The 20,701-nt window shown below is 40.0% G+C and overlaps 1 protein-coding gene across 3 annotated transcripts in view; it reads right to left on the bottom strand.

Moving 5' to 3' along the window:
* LOC120019020 (RAC-alpha serine/threonine-protein kinase-like) overlaps positions 1–20,701 on the bottom strand; it is a 68,257-nt gene that overhangs the window by 23,558 nt on the left and 23,998 nt on the right. For all 3 annotated transcript variants that reach the window (XM_038962208.1, XM_038962211.1, XM_038962209.1), the window contains exon 2: positions 1,890–2,068. In XM_038962208.1, coding sequence (XP_038818136.1) covers positions 1,890–1,935 — 46 coding nt within the window. In that variant the 5' untranslated portion in view covers positions 1,936–2,068. The remainder of the gene's footprint in view (positions 1–1,889; positions 2,069–20,701) is intronic.

Genomic DNA, 20,701 nt, shown 5'->3' with positions numbered 1-20,701 from the left:
CTGATAATACCAGTGATGGTGTAGACCTAAATCAGCTTGTTGTTTGTGCAACAGTATCTTCTAAATCAAAGAGGAATATGCAAAGCAAGAATATGTTAGATACATGAAGTAGCTAAGAGAAAACATGCAATGTAGCCAAAGCTTATAGGGTCCCCTAGGAAACACTTTAGTTCCTACCCTGTCACAATAACTCCTCCCTGGCATTTTAATTCATTGTCATCTCAAACACTGTATTCAATGTACCCACTATTATATTCTAACTATAGAATTAGACTAGTCATTCTATTTTCATGATTCCAACAGTTTTGCTCTAATTAGCAAGTCAAATTGCAATTGCAACATTTGGTTAAAAATAAGTCCTAGATGATTTGTCCATATCATGCAGCCCTACGTGGCAGTATGGACATTCTCAATTGAGCAGTGGTGTAAAGTACTTAAGTGAAAATACTTTGAAGTACTACTTAAGTCGTTTTTTTGGTATCTGTACTTTAATTTGGACTACTTTTACTTCACTACATTCCTAAAGAAAATGCTGTACTTTTTACTCCATGCATTTTCCCTGACACCCAAAAGCACTCGTTACATTTTGAATGCTTAGCAGGACAGAAAACGATCCAATTCACGTACTTATCAAGAGAACATCCCTGGTCATCTACTACCTCTGATCTGGAGGACTCACTAAACACAAATGCTTTGTTTGTAAATTGTGTGAGTGTGCTCCTGGCTCTCCGTAAATAAAAAAAATAAAAAAATGGTTTGCTTTAGGAATTTGAAATTATTTATACTTTTACCTTTGATACATTTTATCAATTACATTTACTTTTGATACTTAAGTATATTTAAAACCAAACACTTTTACTCAAGTAGTATTTTACTGGGGTGACTAACTTTTACTGGAGTAATTTTCTATTACCGTATCTTTACTTTTATTCAAGTATGACAGTTTGGTACTCTTTCCAGAGTGCAGGAAATGCAGAAATTATGAAAGTGCTGAAATTTGTTTTAGTTGAAGTTGAATTGAACAGTATAAAACAATCAGAATGGAGAAAGACTTAATGAAATCACTTAGAATGGATGTGTTGCCACTCTAGGATCATTCACTACTCAAAGCAAAATGTACAACTTTCATTATTCAAAAACAAACAAAAAAATATTTTAAATACCGTGATATAATATTTTGGCCATATCACCCAGCCCTAGCGTGCGCTGGCAACAGTTAGTTAATACAGTGGGGGGTGTCTATTTCTTTGTTTATAGAACACGGAAAGGGTCAAAGGTGAAGCAGGTGCGAGTGAAAAACACACCAATTCCAGACGGGACCGGAAAATATGCACATGGAATGGCCTGGGTCACAGCAGAGACCCAGAGTTCAATCTGCACAAAGACTAATCCAAAACAAGAGAAAGGTTGAAAAACACAGCTTTGAAGTTAAATGGATGTGCGTTCCCCCCCACCCCCAGAAATTGGCAAATGTTTTACACATAAAACATTTCTCATCATCAGCTTTTACAAATGCCCTGCTATAACCTCTACTAGTGTGTACACTAACAGGTTTGTTATGAGGATGTATTCACAGGCCTTAGGTGTCAGGAACCACATTTTTATGGACCATAAACATTGCATCACTTGCATTGTAGACCTGGTTATCGGTGAATGGCGCTGAAACAGGAAGCAATCTCAGAAACGTGTGATGCAGGGACGACTTTATATGCCCTTATCTCAAGAGACAACAGGTTGGCTAATTGAAAAGCATGCAAACATAACCAGAAAAAGCTACTACAAAATCTACACTTATTTCATAGCAGGACAGAGGCAACATCAATGGAAGATTGTGTGATTTCCAAAGCCTTAGGTAAGAGGGTGGTGGAGATCGAGCGTACAGGTATTACCTCGTTTATGCAGCCATCCCTCCTTCACAATGACTACTTCACCCATGGTGGCCCGTGGAGGAATAGGGGGGAGGGGTTCTGTCCGCTGAGGTGGTCCCACAGAAGGAGTCACTCTCGTCCCCTTCACTCAAATCAGGAGCGGTATAGTGCTGGGAAAGGTTTCAGCCAGCACTCTTTACCTATTGGGAGGTTAAAAGACAGACGGACAAGGAAGAAATGCGTCCTAGTTCAAATCCAGCAAATTATACATTCTTAAGTGCTGCAAATATTAACAAAGGTAGAGTGAGAGCAACATTTAGAGACAAAGAAACAACTACAAAATGGCAATCAGTGCTTATTCCGCAAAAACACCAAGTTACTTACTATACAAAGCAATTACAAAATCACCATTAACAAAATGTTAATAAAATGTTAATGTAATTACAGTTTTACAACACATGAAAAACAGCAAATGAAATGTTACATGTTCCTATTTCTGTCTGAACGTCTTGTGGCATCCTCCTGAACAAGCCTCTGGTATTTGTTAGTACAAGACCCTTACTGTAAATGAAAGCACAGGGACATAGAACTATGCAGACCCTTTAGCAGCTGTCAAATCATTCTACTTTGTTATGGCTAACCCCACTTATCCCTCCATACATCTCAACAGTGGAAATATTGCTTCATTATCATCCCCTGGATATATATTTTGTGCAATGCCACATGTATCACGTAATGGAATTATAATCAAGATGGTTCCCAGGTTAGGTCAGGTAGTTAACCTGATAGCCCCAGGTGTATGAGTGAAATTTCAGCCTTATATTGGTAGGCCTAATAATTATACTATTGTACCGTAACTACACTATGATCATAATACATATTAGAGCAAAAAAATAAGTTTAATATAATTTTTTTTAAATATCCGTTTGCAAGCATTGTGGGGCTCTATTTGTGCTAATCCTTAGTTTCTGGAAATCCTGCCCCTGACTGCCACCCAATGATATTCAAATAAATTGCACCACTGTTTATCAGGATGCAATGAAAAGGCATGAAAAGAGCTTATGAATGCACTGACAGAAGACATGCATTATAGAGGGGGTAATGCTGGTTCACATTCTGATACTGTATTGTCTTCAACAACAGACAGCAGGTGCTGTCTAGCACAGCATATGCCAAGTGCATTCTAGTGATGGGGGTATCAATACAGTTACATAAAATCGGAATATTATTTGAGCTAGTAGGCTGTACCACTGCAACAAAACTCCAGTATTTTCCATTAATAGATTGTTTCCCCCATCACTTTAAACTACAATATGTACACTCCGTTCAAAAGTTTGGGGTCACTCAAATATTTCCTTGTTTTTGAAAAAAATTCAATGATGCTGGAGGAGTGCTTGACACCATCTGTCAAGCATGGTGGAAGCAATGTGATGGTCTGGGAGTGCTTTGGTGGTGGTAAAGTGGGAGATTTGTACAGGGTAAAAGGAATCTTGAAGGAGGAAGGCTATCACTCGATTTGGCAATGCCATGCCCCGTGGACAGCACTTAATTGGAGCCAATTTCCTCCTACAACAGGACAATGACCCAAAGCACAGCTCCAAACTATGCAAGAACTATTTAGGGAAGAAGTAGTCATCTGGTATTCTGTCTATAATGGAGTGGCCAGCACAGTCACCGGCTCTCAACCCTATTGAGCTGTTGTGGGAGCAGCTTGACCGTATGGTACGTAAGAAGTGCCCATTAAGCCAATCCAACTTTTGGGAGGTGCTTCAGGAAGCATGGGGTGAAATCTCTTAAGATTACCTCAACAAATTGACAACTAGAATGCCAAAATGTCTGCAAGGCTGTAATGGCTGCAGATGGAGGATTCTTTGACGAAAGCAAAGTTTGAAGGACACAATTATTATTTATAACCTTGTCAATGTCTTGACTATATTTCCTATTCATTTTACAACTCATTTCATGTATGTCTTCATGGAAAATGTCAAAGTGACCCCAAACTTTTGAACGGTAGTGTAACTTCGTGCGACCCCAACCAAATTCACAATGAAATGTGAGTTATAGAGCTGTCATTATCATTGAAAGCAAGTCTAAGAAGAGGTAGATATGTTCTGTGTGATCCATTTCCATGCTTCCCGTGCTTAAGTTTTGCGTCTTTTACTTTCAGTTTTGTACACCAGCTTCAAACAGCTGAAAATACAAACATATTTCACAGTGGTTTAGATGGTACAATGATTCTCTACACTACACGTGCTTGTTCTGTCAAACTAGTTGAATTTTAGCAACCAGGAAATGGAGCGATTCCTACATAGTGCATCTTTAAATAGGGAGACAATTTTTTTTCTGCACTTATATTTCCATGACTGATCAACAAAACAAAATAATCTCATGGCTCTCTCATCCATCTGCAGCAGACAGACACATGGTGAGGAATATGTTTGGAACATCAAACTGCAATATATAATGAGAAATGCAATACATATTGTATTGACACCTAAGTATGGTGATAATATCATATTGTGAGGTCTCTGGCAATTCACAGCCCTAATACATTCCAGATGTACATCTTTGCAGATAATAAATAACATGTTGATGTGGTTCCTGAGACAGAGATGTCAGCAAATGACTTCCAAGTTCCCTCCTCACTGCACTACATTGCACACTCCATCTAGCAGCTACTAACAGTCTTTACTTCGCACCTTAATTGTTTTGATCTACCTATCAAGTATCATTTCGCCTGGAGTAAAAAGGAACAGGTTCCAACAGTGAACTGCTCAGAAGGCCAAAACAAAGACCGGACATTTTTAAACATACATGCTCCTTTGTCGACCATAGCCCACCAGATTATTTGTTTGAGTAAATAACGAGCTGCCAGATACAGTTAACTGCCAAAATAAATGAAAAACATTTGAGTAAACGAGGGATGCAAAATACTCTACATGACCAAAAGTATGTAGACACCTGCTCAAACATCTAATTTCAAAATCATGGGCATTAATATGGAGTTAGTCCCCCCTTTTCTGCTGTAACAGCCTCCACTCTACTGGGAAGGCTTTCCACTAGATGTAGGAACATTGCTGTGGGGACTTGCTTCCGTTCAGCCACAAGAGAATTAGTGAGATCGGGCACGGATGTTGGGCGATTAGGCCTGGCTCGCAGTCGGCATTCCAATTAATCTCAAAGGTGTTTGATGGGGTTGAGGTCCGGGCTCAGTGCAGGCCAGTCAAGTTCTTCCACACCGATCTCTACAAACATTTCTGTATGGACCTCACTTTGTGCACAAGGGCATTGTCATGCTGAAACAGGAAAGGGCCTTCCCAAAACTGTGGCTGAAATAGCCAAATCCACTAATTTGAAGAGGCGTGTGTGTGTACACAAGTTTTTTTGTTTTTGTTTTTATTGAGGAACAGAGAAAGTACAAGTAAAAGAACCAAAAGGATCTGGCAGTTACAGCGCACATCATTTTTGTAGCCATTTCCTAGTGATCGCCTTTTTACTGGCTGCCAGTAGGATCTTCAAGAGGTACTTTTCTCTATTGTGTAAGTTATCAGGTATTTCACCCAAGTACAAGGAAATTAATATTTGTTCTGTCAAATCCCATTTTTCCCCCCCAATGTTCGATCTTATTTCTCCCCAGTAAGTTTTGATTGCGGAGCAGGACCAAAAGATATGAGAGTGAACCACCCTTGATAGCCCACATTCTCTCCAACAAGGGTGTAGGGAGCCAGTCTGTTTTGATTTCAGCTTAGGTGTTATGAAGAAACGTATAACATTCTTCCAACAGAATTCTCTCCATGACCTTGAGTTGTTGAGTCTCTAATATGTTCAACCATGTTTCATCAGTTATTTCAATGTCAAGTTCCTCCTCCCATTTCTTTTTAATATAGTTTGTAGAATAATTCTTTGAAGATTGAATACCCAAGTAAAGATTTTAAATATTTTTTTTGTTACCCCAAGTTGTATGCGTTACTGAATACTTGGATTAATTTTAGAGGTGCTTGAGGTAGGGTTGCACATTTTGGGGAATATTCAGTTGTGGAAACTTTCCGTGGGAATTAACAGAAATATATGCAAATGAATATTAATACAATAAATGTAATGTTTTTTGCATTGATATATTTACCATAGCATATGGAGACAAACATAATCCTTTCACCTTATCATAAGTAGACAATTGCAAATGATTAAATCCTTCCAATAGAAACAATTTAGTTACAAATAGAAATTTAATTTAATGAGTTAACTCTTCACATGATTTCACTGAACAACAAAAGGGAATATTGAATAATGCCCAATGATCCATCGCATATCCCAAAAACATCTTCAACATACAAGCTTTGGTTGTCTTCCTCTCAGGCTTCCATGTCTTCTCCCTGGACCTCCTCAATGTCCAGCACTTGAACATCAGACTATGAGGCCTCATCTTCACTGTCACTTTCCAACCTTGTTGAAGATGGCTCGTTTTCAGGCTCAAAAACCCTCATTTGCCCGGATGGCCACCAATTTTTCAACCCTTGTATTGGTCAGCCTGTTGCGTACTTTGGTGTGTGTTCCCAAACAAGGACCAGTTGCGCTCTGAGGCAGCTGATGTTGGTGGGATTTGGAGGATGATGGAGGCAACTGGGGAAAGAGCCTCAGATCCACAAAGTCACTTCCACCAGGTGGCTGATGAGATATGCCGGCACGACTGCCATATTGCATCTCCATCCCAAAACCCTTGCTTTGAAGTGTACTTCGCCAGACTGCCAAGAAACTTTCCCTCATCTAGGCCAAGGTGGCGAGACACGGTAGTGATGACACCATAGGCCTTGTTGATCTCTGCACCAGACAGGATGCTCTTGCCAGCATACTTGGGGTCCAACACTGTGGGGTGCATGGGCTTCAGGCAGAAGTCTTCACGCTTTTTGATACATTTTCAGAACTGCAGTTTCCTCTGCTTGGAGCAACCGTGAAGTGGGCAGGGCAGTACGGATTTCTTCTCTTACATCTGCAAGCAGAGTGAACGAACATCAGACAGGATGGCATTGTCTCCCTCAATCCATGTAATGGCTACTGCTATTGGTTTCAGTTTGACTGCTTACCACTCTCTCCCAAAATACATCATCCAGGAGGATCCTCTTGATGGGGCTGTCCATATCGGCAGACTGTGATATGGCCATTTCTTGGAGAAACTCCTTCCCCTCCAAGTGACTGTCAAACATGACAACACCACCCTAATGGGTGTTGCTGGGTACCTTCAATGTGGTGCTCTTATTCTTCTCACTTTACTTGGTGAGGTAGATTGCTGCTATAACTTGATGACTCTTCACATAGCTAACCATTTCCTTGGCTCTCTTGTAGAGTGTATCCATTGTTTTCAGTGCCATGATGTCCTTGAGGAGCAGATTCAATGCATGAGCAGCACAGCAAATTGGTGTGATCTGAGGGTAGGGCTCCTCCACTTTAGACCAAGCAGCCTTCATGTTCGCAGCATTGTCTGTCACCGGTGCAAATACCTTCTGTGGTCCAAGGTCATTGACGACTGCCTTTAACTCATCTGCAATGTAGAAACCAGTGTGTCTGTTGTCCCTTATGTCTGTGCTCTTGTAGAATACTGGTTGAGGGGTGGCGATGTAGTTAATTACAAATGAGTAGATAAAGCATGTCTGGTTGGAGGGGTGTATGCTGGGCAAAGAACATTCAGAAATCTCTTCCAATACACGTCACCTGTGAGCATCAGAGGTGAACCAGTTGCATACACAGCTAGAGCAAAACATTCATTAGCATTTCTCTGATTACGTTTCTCCATTGAGTAAAAAAAAACGTTGGTTCCAGGAGGACCATGAGCTGTTGCTATCAATAAGGTGTCTGATTCATCATTTTCACCTCAAATAGAAGTAGAGTGTCTTTTGTCAGAGGTTGCTTGTTGTGAGCGCTGAGGTAACTTAATGCACTTGGCCAGATGATTCTGCATCTTCGTTGCACTCTTCACATATGATTTGGCACAGTATTTGCAAATGTACACAGCTTTTCCTTTTACATTAGCTGCAGTGAAATGTCTCCATACATCAGATAGTGCCCGTGGTATTTTCCTGTAAAGATTAGGGGGAAAAACGTTAAATAAAAATACAATTCCATGTACAGATACATAGTTAAGCAGTTTAAATCTAACTCCTTTGTAAGATAAATGTTTTAAAAATCAATCAGGTTAATTAACACTCCTCAGTTAGCAAGCTAAAACCCATATGGGTAGCAGAAATTGTTAACAAGTTAGAAATGATTTAAACACACTTTGCAGTAGGCTACTATTTAATAGTTAAGACAAATCATGTCATATAAAATATATATTCACCCCACCCAGTATTGTAATCAAAACTTACCAGAAAGCATGTAGTCCTTGGCTCGGACAGTGTAGTAGTGTGGGCTCAATAACATCTCAGTGTGCAAAATCTTGAGAAATCAGCTGTATATGTGATGGAAGAGTGCACTGTGCATGCAGAGGGTTGCAATTCCATTGAATTGGGGATAGTTTAACCAAAATATGCCACAAGAACAAGAATTGCCTTGTGTGTATCCCATAAAAAAAAGTTGTGTTGTCATGTGTCTGCCTATTTCGTATGAAACCCGTTTGATCCTGATCAATCAATTCTGGGATTACGTCTTCCATTCTTTTGGCTATTATTGATGAATAGTTTATAATCCGTGTTCAGAATTGCAATTGGTCTATAAGAACTGCATTCCTTATCTTTACCCTCTTTTGGGATTACAGATATGATGGCTTCTCTCCAAGATGGTGGAAAACCCTCCCCTCCCGTAAAGTCCAGTTAAAAAAGGCCTTAAGTAGGTGTTAGTTGTTCTCTGAAGGCTTTGAACCATTCTAAAAAGGGAAGCCATCAGTGCCTGGAGACTCGTTTACTTTTAGATATTGCTTTATTAATTTCTTCAGTAGTTATTTCTGAAGTAAGTCTATCATTTTGCTCTGCCCCAATTGAGGGTAGATCAAGTGAGTTAAAAAAATAAAATGCTCTATTGTCTGTGCATCTGCGTTCTCTGGTTGCTTGTACAGATGTGTAATATGATTCAAATGCATTCTGTATTTCATCCAATTTACATGTAATCTTTGTTTTGGGGTCTTATTTTGAAAATGGTATTCCGTGCTTGTTTCCTGAGTCTCGATGCTAGTAATTTTGTTGCCTTTGAGCCTGCTTCATAATATCGTTGTTTCAGGAATCTGAGCTTTTTCACTTCTTCACTATAAATCTGGTCAATTTCTTGTTTTACCCTTGAATCTCTTGTAATATGAGGGTCTTTGTAATGACTGGGGCCTTTCTAAGTTGAATGTTTCCTGTAAATTCAGAAGTTTCTGTGCTTTAATCTTTTTCTTGAGAGATGTGGCTATGATCTTTCCTCTGATAACCACCTTAGCTGCATCCTACAATGTAGCAGGAGACACTTCACCGTTATCATTATTCACCAGATAGATGTTCAATTCTCTCTTTATTCATTCCTTGAATGCTGGATCATTCAGCATGCTTGTTTTAAGCCCCCATAAAGTATTTATTGGTATGCTATCAAAGTAAGGTAAACTCCATTATGATCTTTAATTTCTGACAAACTCTAAATTAACTGAATTTGGGATCAAGATTGCAACTCCCCTTCTTCCCATTTTGTAAGAAGAAAAAAAACTATTCCTATATCCCATTTTCTTGAGTTTCTCGTGTTCAGGTGTGGATAAGTGAGTTTCCTGCCAGAATAGTATGTCACCTCTCTCCCGTTTCATCTTTGCTATTACCTTACTTCTCTTGATGGCACTCCCCAGTCCGTTTACATTGAGACTTAGGACCTTAAATTCCCGATGATGCATCGATATAAATAAAAAAACCTGTGCACCATAACTGCCTGCTTTAAACATGAGCCTAAAAATTAACAAAAAAACAAGAACAATAAAGTAAACCAAAGTGGGAAAATACTTTGGCATTTGGACTCCCATGTCAGAGGACTGTCTCTTGCCTCTGGGGTTTGAGGGGATGAGCCTGTCCGCAGGAGGTGCCCCTCGCTCAGATATAAAAATGCGTAACGCAGTCGCAAACAGAACCGAAAATATTTTGTAATTAACCGACGTGTATAAGCAACAAGTGAAAACTATATAGGTCAAGCGTGCATATCATGAATTCTCCCCTTGATATGCCCTTCTGTCACCCCGTTGTCAATGTGTCATTAACCATGAGCTAATAGATATGTTAACTTCTCTAGGGTAGGGTACAGCATTCGGAATTTTGGATGAAATGCATGCCCAAATTAAAACTGCCTGCTTCTCGGGCCCAGAAGATATGATATGCATATAACTGGTAGATTTGGATAGAAAACACTCTAAAGTTTCCAAAACTGTTAAAATAGTGTCTGAGTATAACAGAACTGATTTGGCAGGCGAAAACCTGAGAAATCAATTCAGGAAGTTGTTATTTTTTTGGTTTTGTAGTTTTCTATTCAATGCCATTACAGTATTCATTGACTTAGGACTCAAATTGCAGGTCTTATGCCTTCCACTAGATGTCAACAGTCTTTAGAAATTGTTTCAGGGTTGTATTCTGAAAAATGAAGAAGTAAGAGCAGTCTCAATGAGTCGACCCTAAAGTGTCAGAGCTTTTTCATGCGCGAGACGGAGAGAGTGTGCGTTTCTTGTTTACCTTTTAAATTGACAACGTTATTGTCCGGTTGAAATATTATTGATTATTTAGGCTAAAAACAACCTGAGGATTGAATATAAACATCGTTTGACATGTTTCTATGAACTTTACGGATACAATTTGGATTTTTTTGTCTTCCTGTTTTGACTGCGTTTGAGCCTGTGGATTACTGAAGAAAACACGAACAAAACTGAGGTTTTTGGATATAGACTTGATAGAACAAAAGGAACATGTATTGAGTAAATGAATGTCTGCTGAGTGCAACCATATGAAGATCAAAGGTAAGGGATTAATTTTCTCTCTATTTCTGACTTGTGTAACTGTTCTACTTGGCTGGTTACTGTTTGTAATGAATTGTCTAGTGGGCTATGTTCTCAAATAATCGTAAGGTATGCTTTCGCCGTAAAGCATTTTTAAAATCTGACACCGTGGTTGGATTCACAAGAAGTTAATCTTTAAACCTATGTAAAATATGTTTTGTTTTCTGAATTTTTATAATGAATATTTATGTATTTGAATTTGGCGCCCAGCAGTTTCACTGGCTGTTGAAGAGGTGGGACGCTAACGTCTCACGTACCCAAGAGAGGTTAATGTGATCACACATAAATTTGTCCCTTAAAGAAAACACTTTTGGCTAATCACCCTTGCTCAGCATTAGGGGAAAAATAGGGGTTAACATTTGACCTAATGATGCACCAATATATTTTTGGCTGATAACGATATTCTATATTTTCCTTGACAAAAATAGCAATATTTAAATTTTTTACAGCCTTAAGCATTCTAGTACAGTTAAAGTTACACACACACACACAGAGAGGCAGCGGTCTAATGCACTGCATCTCAGTGCAAGAGGCATCACTACAGTCCCTGGTTCCAATCCAGGCTGTATCACATCCGGCTGTGATTGGGAGTCCCATAGGGCGGCGCACAATTGGCCCAGCGGCATCCGGGCCATCAATGTAAATAAGAATTTGTTCTTAACCAACTTCCCTAATTAACTTCTCTGGGATAGGTGGCAGTATTTTCACATCCGGATGAAAAGCGTGTCCAAAGTAAACTGCCTGCTACTCAGGCCCAGAACCTAAGATATGCATATTATTAGTAGAGTTGGATGGAAAACACTCTGAAGTTTCTAAAACTGTTTGAATCATGTCTGAGTATAACAGAACTTATTTGGCAGGCAAAACCCAGAGGACAAACCATTCAGATATTTTTTGTTGTTGAGGTCACTCTTTTCAATGGGAATCCAGATTTCTAAAGGGACCTTCTTGCAGTTCCTATCGCTTCCACTGGATGTCAACAGTCTTTAGAAATTGGTTGAGGTTTTTCCTTTGAGTAATGAAGAAGTAACACTTTTCATAATGAGGCTCGAGGGAAGTGTACTCGTTAGAGGCGCGTTACACAGACGCTCGCTACACTTTGTTTTCCTCCGGTATTGAACACAGTTCATCCCGTCTTCAATTTTATCGATTATTTATGTTAAAATACCTAATGTTGTATTACAAAAGTAGTTTGAAATGTTTGGACAAAGCTTACAGGTAACTCTTGAGATATTTTGTAGTCACGTTGCGCAAGTTGGAACCGGTGTTTTTCTGGATCAAACGCGCCAAATAAATGGACATTTTGGATATATATATATAGACGGAATTAATCGAACAAAAGGACCATTTGTGATGTTTATGGGACATATTGGAGTGCCAACAGAAGAAGCTCGTCAAAGGCATGAATTATATATCTTTCTTTCTGCGTTTTGTGTCACGCCTGGAGGGTTGAAATATGATGGTCTGTGTTTGTTTGCTTGGGTGCTATCCTCAGATAATAGCATTGTTTGCTTTCGCCGTAAAGCATTTTTGAAATCTGACACGTTGGCTGGATTCACAACAAGAATAGCTTTAATTTGGTATATTGAATGTGTGATTTCATCAAAGTAAAATTTTATAGTAATTTATTTGAATTTGGCACTGTGCATTTTTCACTGGATGTTGGCCAGTTGGGACGCTAGCGTCCCACATATCTTAGAAAGGTTAAAAAGGTCACACGCACACAAAAAAGTTTGTTGGCATTTACATATGTCCCCACTATCAGTAAAACATACTCAAAACCTATTTCTTTCACTTACTTGCTGTGCTGTTTCATTGTTCATTCTCAACCAGGATTTCTATGGAACGCCGTTTGGGTCTTTGCGTGTCAATAGATATGTCAAATAACACTATTTGATGTGTCAAATAAGCTTGTTGACCAATCAGTACCTGAATATGACTGCACGGCACAATCATTTAAAAGGCATTAATAATTTTACGTAGCTATTAAAAACATTGATTACCCTATCACTCGTATTTCAAATGTCACAACAATTCATCGATACATATGCTATGATGCTGGTAAAGTTGTCTCACGCAACTACAGTGCTGGTCATTAAAAAAAAAGCTAGCTTCCTCATAGATGCAAACAATGTTCTTCCCCAAAAACATAGCAAAACGACAATCTGTTTCAGTTGCTATAGTTAGCTAGCTATATAGCTAGGTGTCATCTAAAATAACCCTAATTTATAAGACAGTTCTTATTTGATTAATGGTGGTCTGACCCATCTATTTTGAAGCTAGCCACAATAAGGATTAGGCACAATAGTGGACTTTGCGGTCAGCCTTCAAAATAAAACTATGCCATAATTATATTTATTTGCATCACTGTCAGTCATTGACAGTGATGCAAATTAATACAAATAGTAGAATTGCCATACTTTTATTTTGAAGGCTGACCGCAAAGTCCACTATTGTGCCTAATCCTTATTGTGGCTGGCTTCACAACACAACCAGGCCCAGCCTCACTAGCCAGATGAAGCTAGCTGGCTGCTTATAACGTTAGCAACCGGGTAAATTAGCTGGCTAGCTATTTATTTTTATGAACCGAACAAGTGGCAACCTAGCCAGTTGGCAATAGTCAACATCGCCCACGACATAGAACAGTTGATTGTCAAGGGCAATGAATTCAATCATCTTGGCTTTAAAAGGATTTCACCTTTGAGTTGGCTCGCTGACATTTTCTTACTCTTTCAAATGACTGCTCGACTTGTTGACTGCTCGATCCACACAGACATTGTGGGCGTCATTACGTCATGTACCTACGTTATATAGGTATGCACGGTAGCTTTGACATCGGTTTTTAACAATCGGCGTTAAACCAGACATCGGGCCAACACTGATGTTCGCATTTTTGAGCTAATGTCGGCCGATTCCGATATGTTCACCAATAGAACCGTGCATCCCAAATTTCTCCTATTGCAATATCAACGGTAACAACCCAATATGTCTAAACAGCTCGCGGTAACTATTAAGTCTGTTAAATCCAATTCAGTGTCTTCCATCTTCGCTGGAAATGCCTGAGTCTCTCGAATGTGAACGTCTTCTCGCCGAGGTGATTTCCCGCTTTCCTTGACTCTGCTCGCCGAAAATGATCCTGCTCGAGTCTTTCCGTCGGTGAAGATGCTTTTCTCCTTGCGGTATACTTCACTGGGATGCCCCTTCGACTACAGGTCCTCAGCCGCCTCGTCTGCACGCTCGTATGTAACCGGGCCATTATCCAGAAATACCTGCAATTTTGCTGGGAATGGTGTTTGGAAGCGAAATTCCGCTAAGTGCTTTCTTGATGGGGGTGTATTCCTTCCTTTTCAGTATCTCTCCCGCGTAGTCCTGATTAAAGAACCGTAATACTATGGATCTTGGTGGGGCGCCGCTGGGGTTTTTTTTGAGGCCAGAGCATGGTGTGCTCTCTCGATCCCCAGGTCAGTGTCGTCTCCAAGTATTTCTTTGAATAGACCCTCCACGAATTTGGGCATAGAGTCTTTCTGCGCCCTCTGCACGGAATAAAGTCTGTTGTTTCGATGTGAAAAACCTTTGAGTTCTGTCACTTTTGCCTGTAGTGCGTGATGGCTTTTCAAAGACAAGGAAAAAGGAAAAAGTATTTCCTTGACTGCAGTGTTCCATGTGTCCGTTTCCCCAATGCGCTGTTCTGCATCCCCTATTCTTGTAGATATGCTGTATAGTTTTGTTTGTCGAGTTTCTGGTTAATGTCCTTCTTTAACGCATTAGTTATTTTCGTACATCTTCTCGAAGTTCCTCTCGTAAGCCTGTGAGCGCAATTCCTCTATCACATCACGAAATGAGGGTTCTTTTGCTGGTGCTAGCATTAGCCATCTTTTTCATCGACGATTATATCTTCTGCGGTCTTGTTACGGGCTATTGTTGTAGCTCCACAACCTTCCCAGAAGTACTCCTTTTGTATATATTTAAAGCAGGTGCTTCCACACAGGTGATTCTTGAATTAATTAACTTCATTCTAAGGATCATTTATAAAAATGCCCAGTTGCCCATTATTTTGGCAACCTTGGCTAGAAGCTGTTCTGTGTTGGAATGGTGTGGGCATAACCCAACAGAATGGTATGGGTATATAAAAGGATACTAAAAATTTGAATGCAGGGCGCTGATTGGCCAGCTCATTCTCGAGACCGCTGATCCTCGCAGGGAGTTGACATGTTCTATGAGGAAATAACAACCATTTTATTTTTTTAATAGTCTGTTTAAGGTGGGGTTAAGTGTCAACATTATCTGGGTGTGAGTTAACAGAATATGAATTTAAGATATTCACTGGGCAGTTACTTTAACACAAAACGGTGCATGTAATCTCCCCTCAGTAGAATATTAGGAAAGTCTACTCTATCCCTGGGATGGCCTTTGATCTGTGCAGTACAAAGGGTCAAGCGGTTGTCTGAATGTAATGTCTCCCTGGGGAGTTAGGGAGGTAGTACAGTGCGCCCAAAGAGGTGAAAACATGGCATTTTTTGTCTGCATTGAGGCAAGCAGGAAGTCAGACACTGACCTTTGTTGCTTTGCAGCACATAGAGCCCCAGTGTTATAACACTCTTGCTACACAGCAGAGGAAGAAGGCTGACAGGACTACCTAGAGATTTAGGTGAGGGAGCCAGGAAGGGGGGAGAATGCGAGAGTTGTTTTTCATTGCTTAGACTTGGTGGGAAGCTGTCGGTTAACATAAACACACATTTCCATAGGATGTCCCAACTCAACGAGCCACGCTAAAAAGGTCTTGCAGCCGTGTAATGTTGTCAATCAAAAATGTATTTTCCAAGCTATAGCACACAATATTTGACATAAAGCAGGTTTTTAAAAAGGACCAAAGAGTTGTCTGCTTCGAGGTTTCCTTTTCGCAAAGGAAAACAATACTGCAATACTGGTATCAATCACAGACCTATGTATACGTTAGTGCTGTGAATTGCCAGGGACCTCACGATATGAACGATACTTAGGTGCCGATATGCATTGCAATTCTCAATTCCATATGTATTGTGATTCGATACTATGATTTTATTGTGATTCGATGTTCTAAAAACATCCTGCTCACCATATGTGACCCATTTCAAGAAACTAGGCTTACGGCGCACGTCACAGGAAAGGTATGAAGTTTTCACTTGTATGCATTTTTTTGCAGAAATTCCATGTGCCTTTCTAACAAACTTAAATGCAGACCAATATATAACATGTGCTGCTCAGTATGTGTGGATAATCTTATCAACCATGGCTTTTGAAAATGATCATGAAGATCTGAAAAAGTTTTGCTACTGCTGAACATTGCTACCCTGAAGTTAAAAGCGCTGTCGCAAAGCTCTGTACTTTCTGGAGGATGATGGTGCCATACTGACTGACTCTGAAAATGAATCAGACAATGAGGAAACCCCTGATTTAGCTAAAAACTTTTTTCATTTAACCAGACATTGTAGTCTTCCGGTGACAATGGTGGGGAAGAAAAGATGTCGTCACGGAAGAAGAATGCCAGGTGGAAGCAGAGAGATGATTGCCAAATGTGGAGAGTCCAAAAAGATAAGAAAGAAGGTTGTTGTATAACACCCATCTCCAGATTACATCTTCAAACTAAAGGCAACGTTTACAGGTAAGGGTCTAGCTACATTTTCAGATTTTGTATGTTTCTAATTTTGTCAGAAAGTCATTTTCATTGCAAGTTAAAGTATACTGCTAGCTAGCAAGCTAACGTTAGCTGGCTGGCTCGCTAGCTACCGTCACGTGTATGATCTGTGTAGTAATATTATTTGGATCTCAGAAAACCATTTGCATTACTAGATATAGCCTAATGTTAGCTAGCTAACATTGAACCTAGTTGGTTAGCTTTAGCTACCTCCAGATTCATGCATGGTAGTATTGCCGCGTTCAAAACTGGGAACTCTGTCAAATCATGACATCAGTGATCTTGAGGTTGGAAAGTCGGAGCTCTAGAAAGTGGCCCAAGTTCCTGAGTTGGATGACCGTTAATAGATTTTTCCAATGAACTTTTTTTCTTCTTGAATTCCCAGTTGTTTTGAACGCATTAAGAGTTAGGATTATGGTTCATTGTTCAGCTAGCTACATGTCTATAAAAAAAAAGACTCCACTATTCAAAACCATTTCACTGTACTGTTTACACCTATATCCTGTGCATGTGACAAATAGACTTTGATTTTAATTGATAGTGTGTTTACCAGAGACAGTAATGTGAAGAACACGGCCTGTACCAAAGTCAGATTAGGATATAGGCCAAGGGCTGGATATTGTATTTTACTACTTTTTGCTACTACTTACATCACTTTTAGTCTTGAAATCTTTGGTCGTTTACTACACTTTGAATCCTTAACCTCACTGGTGCAGGGGGCAGTACTTTCACGTCCGGATGAAAAGCGTGCCCAGAGTAAACTGCCTACTACTCAGGCACAGAGGCTAGGATATGCATATTATTAGCAGATTTGGATAGAAAACACTGAAGTTTCTAAAACTGTTTGAATTATGTCTGCGAGTATAACATAACTCATAAAATCCAACCAGGAAGTGGGAAATCTGAGGTTTGTAGTTTTTCAAGTGATTGCCTATCCAATATACTGTGTCTATGGGGTCATATTGCACTTCCTAAGGCTCCCACTAGATGTCAACAATCTTTATAAATTTGTTTCAGGCTTCTACTATGAAGGGGGAGCGAATAAGAGCTGTTTGAATCAGGGGTCTGGCTGAAAGCCATTAGTTTAGTCACGCGCGCAGCCGTGAGCGCAAGCTCCGTTCCTTTGCATTTCTATTGACAAAGGAATTGTCCGGTTGGAATATTATTGAATATTTATGATAAAAACATCCTAAAGATTGATTCTATACATCGTTTGACATGTTTCTACAAACTGTAATAGAACTTTTTTGACTTTGTGCATTTTGATTACTGGACTAAACGTGAACAAAAAGGAGGTATTTGGACATAAATGGACTTTATCGAACATTTGTCTAACATGGAGACCGGGGAGTGCCATCAGATGAAGATCAAAGGTAAGTGATTCATTTTAACTCTGACTTTTGTGACACCTCTCCTTGGTAGGAAAATGGCTGTATGGTTTTCTGTAGCTAGGCGCTAACCTAACAATCGCAAAGTGTGCTTTCGCCGTAAAGCCTTTTTGAAATCTGACAGCGGTTGCATTAAGGAGAAGTTTATCTTTAAATGCATGTTAAACACTTGTATCTTAGATCAATGTTTGAGTTTTATGAGTATTTCTGTAATTTGATGTGGCTCTCTGCACTGTCACCGGATGTTTGAGACAATGCATTTCTGAACAATGCGCCAATGTAAACAGATTTTTTATATAAATATGAACTTTATTGAGCAAAACATACATTGTGTAACATGAAGTCCTATGAGTGTCATCTGATGAAGATCAACGGTTAGTGATTAATTTAATCGCTATTTCTGACTTTTGTGAGCCCTCTCCTTGGCTGGAAAATGGCTGTATGGTTTTCAGTGACTAGGCGCTGACCTAACTTAAATCGCATGGTGTGCTTTTCGCTGTAAAGCCTTTTAGAAATCGGACACTGTGGTTGGATTTACAAGAAGTTTAACTTTAAAATGGTGTATAATACTTGTATGTTTGAGGAATTTTAATTATGGGATTTCTGTTTTGAATTTGTCGCCCTGCAATTTCACTGGCTGTTGTTGAGGTGGGACGCTACCGTCCCAGAGAGGTTAAGAGCTGGGTGGGGCTAGGGTGTCGACAAAGCTCTCCAGTAGGTGTACCAAAACATTCACAGGACATTTTCTCAAAAGTGGGGTTACAAATTCAACTTTCAAAACAGAATTACTTTCCCATTATTCCACAACTGCAACTCCATTTTCTAGGTCGGAGTCTCTACTTCTATCTAATGTATAGAAAAAAAACTAAACTTCAAATTTTGCTACATAGCACCGAATCCAGGTGGTGGGTCGCATATGTCTGCTGCAGGGACAAGAGATCCATGAGAAAACGAGTTTTGATCTGTCATGGAAATATAAGTGCTGTAAAGAAATTGGCTCCCTATTTAAAAAGGAGATCAAGCTATGAAGGAAAAATACTGAAGTTTTGCCACGAAAAAGAAAAGATGTATCGTCAACTATAATATCCTGATATACAACTATCAATTTTCCCTCATGTCATATTTTCCCCCCAGAATGGGATGTACAGTGTAATGAATCTCAGACAGACCTATATGCAGACCATAGGAATTGCCTTGAAATTATCCAGTGATAACTTCAAAAGGAACTGGGGGGGCTACAGTGAGGGCACTATTGACTGGGACTAGCCAATGAGAACAGAGGCGGTAAAAGGTAGACCAAGTCCAAGTAAAAAATCTGCTGAATACACCCCTCTTTCCCCTTCTTTGCACCCCCCCTTATGTCTGGCTCTTTGGAATGCACTGAAAGAGAACAGTGTTCCTGTGAACTAAAGTTGTCTATGATTGGTTCCAAATCGGTAATGGAATTTCTGCAATTTAATTGGCTACAATGGGAAATCATAGTAGTCACAAACCACAGATTGGTTCACAAGTTTGGACAGCACAGTAGAGTATAGTTCAGTACACAGTAGAGCACACTAGATTTGAGTACACTATAATGTACTGTACTCTACTGTCCAAATTCCTCATCCATAATTATGCATTTTTGTATAGTACAGGCACCCATGAAGAAATTCCATTATCGCAATTCACTTATTGAGGTTCAAAAACCAAAATAGATTGTGTCAACATGCAATAACATAGCCGACGCCATTCTTTCCGCAGACGTCATTGAATCTTAATTCGGAGCAGATATTTAGTCAAGTTTTTGGAAACCATGAAGGAGATATTAATCGAAATTCTGTTGCCAAACTTCGCATCAGAATAGTTCTTCCAGTAAACATATTTTTGTAAATGTTTCAGTATAAATTAAAAGTAGTCCTTGTGCATAGAGTTGCATGGTTTGTTAAACTTTGAAATCAATGTTTTTTTGTTTGGCATACATTTTAAGTGAAAACTCAGAGGTTCAGTGCAATTTCGTTACCGTGTAAGATTTTTTTTTTTTTTAGATACTCTCACCTGTGGACACCAAGCAAGCTGCAAGATAAAGCATGCAGTCCAACACAAACATATGCAGTAAACACATCCTTTTCTCACAACACCTTTAGGTTTTGATACAAATAGTCATGTCATGCGAACAGGCACACACAAAACCCAGTGCTAGCATACCAAATGTCACAAGAATGGCTCATACTTGCAACACACACACCCCCCCCTTGGAATCTCACAGACAACCACTCCTGGTTCAGGCACACTGCTACAAACCAGAGCATTCCTCCCTCTCGAAGCTCGCCCGCCCACCCAGTCACTGCTGCTGGGGGAAAAAAATGGACTGGGCCTGTGGCCAACACTCTCGCTCCCTCAAAAGAACTTGCCTACTCAAAACACACACACACACACACACACGACAGCACTCAAATGAACCCAAATCCCTCACAGCTGGGCACATGGCCAAGCCAGAGAGGGAGGGGAGGAGAGAAGGATGAAGAAAGTGTATGTGCGAGAGGAAGACCGATACAGAGAGAGGGAGATAATGGTGGAGGGGAAAGGAGGGAGGTGAAGAGAAAAGAGAGAGAGGCCCCTTAAGGATGCCACAACCACCGCCCCTCCTGCCCGCCAGGTTCCACATTTGTGCCCTCGCTCATGGTGAAGTGTGCACCACACGCCCCAGTGTCAGGCAACCTAGAAAAGCTGCTGCAAAGAAGAGGGAGTGTATAAAAGACAGCAAGAAAAGGAGGGTGGTTAGAGGATGGCCTCTTCCACATGC

Source organism: Salvelinus namaycush, chromosome 24, assembly GCF_016432855.1.
Source record: "Salvelinus namaycush isolate Seneca chromosome 24, SaNama_1.0, whole genome shotgun sequence".
Classification (NCBI taxonomy): Eukaryota; Metazoa; Chordata; class Actinopteri; order Salmoniformes; family Salmonidae; genus Salvelinus; species Salvelinus namaycush.
The sequence above is the reverse complement of the archived record's forward strand: the minus strand, read 5'-3'. Positions and strand labels throughout refer to the sequence as shown.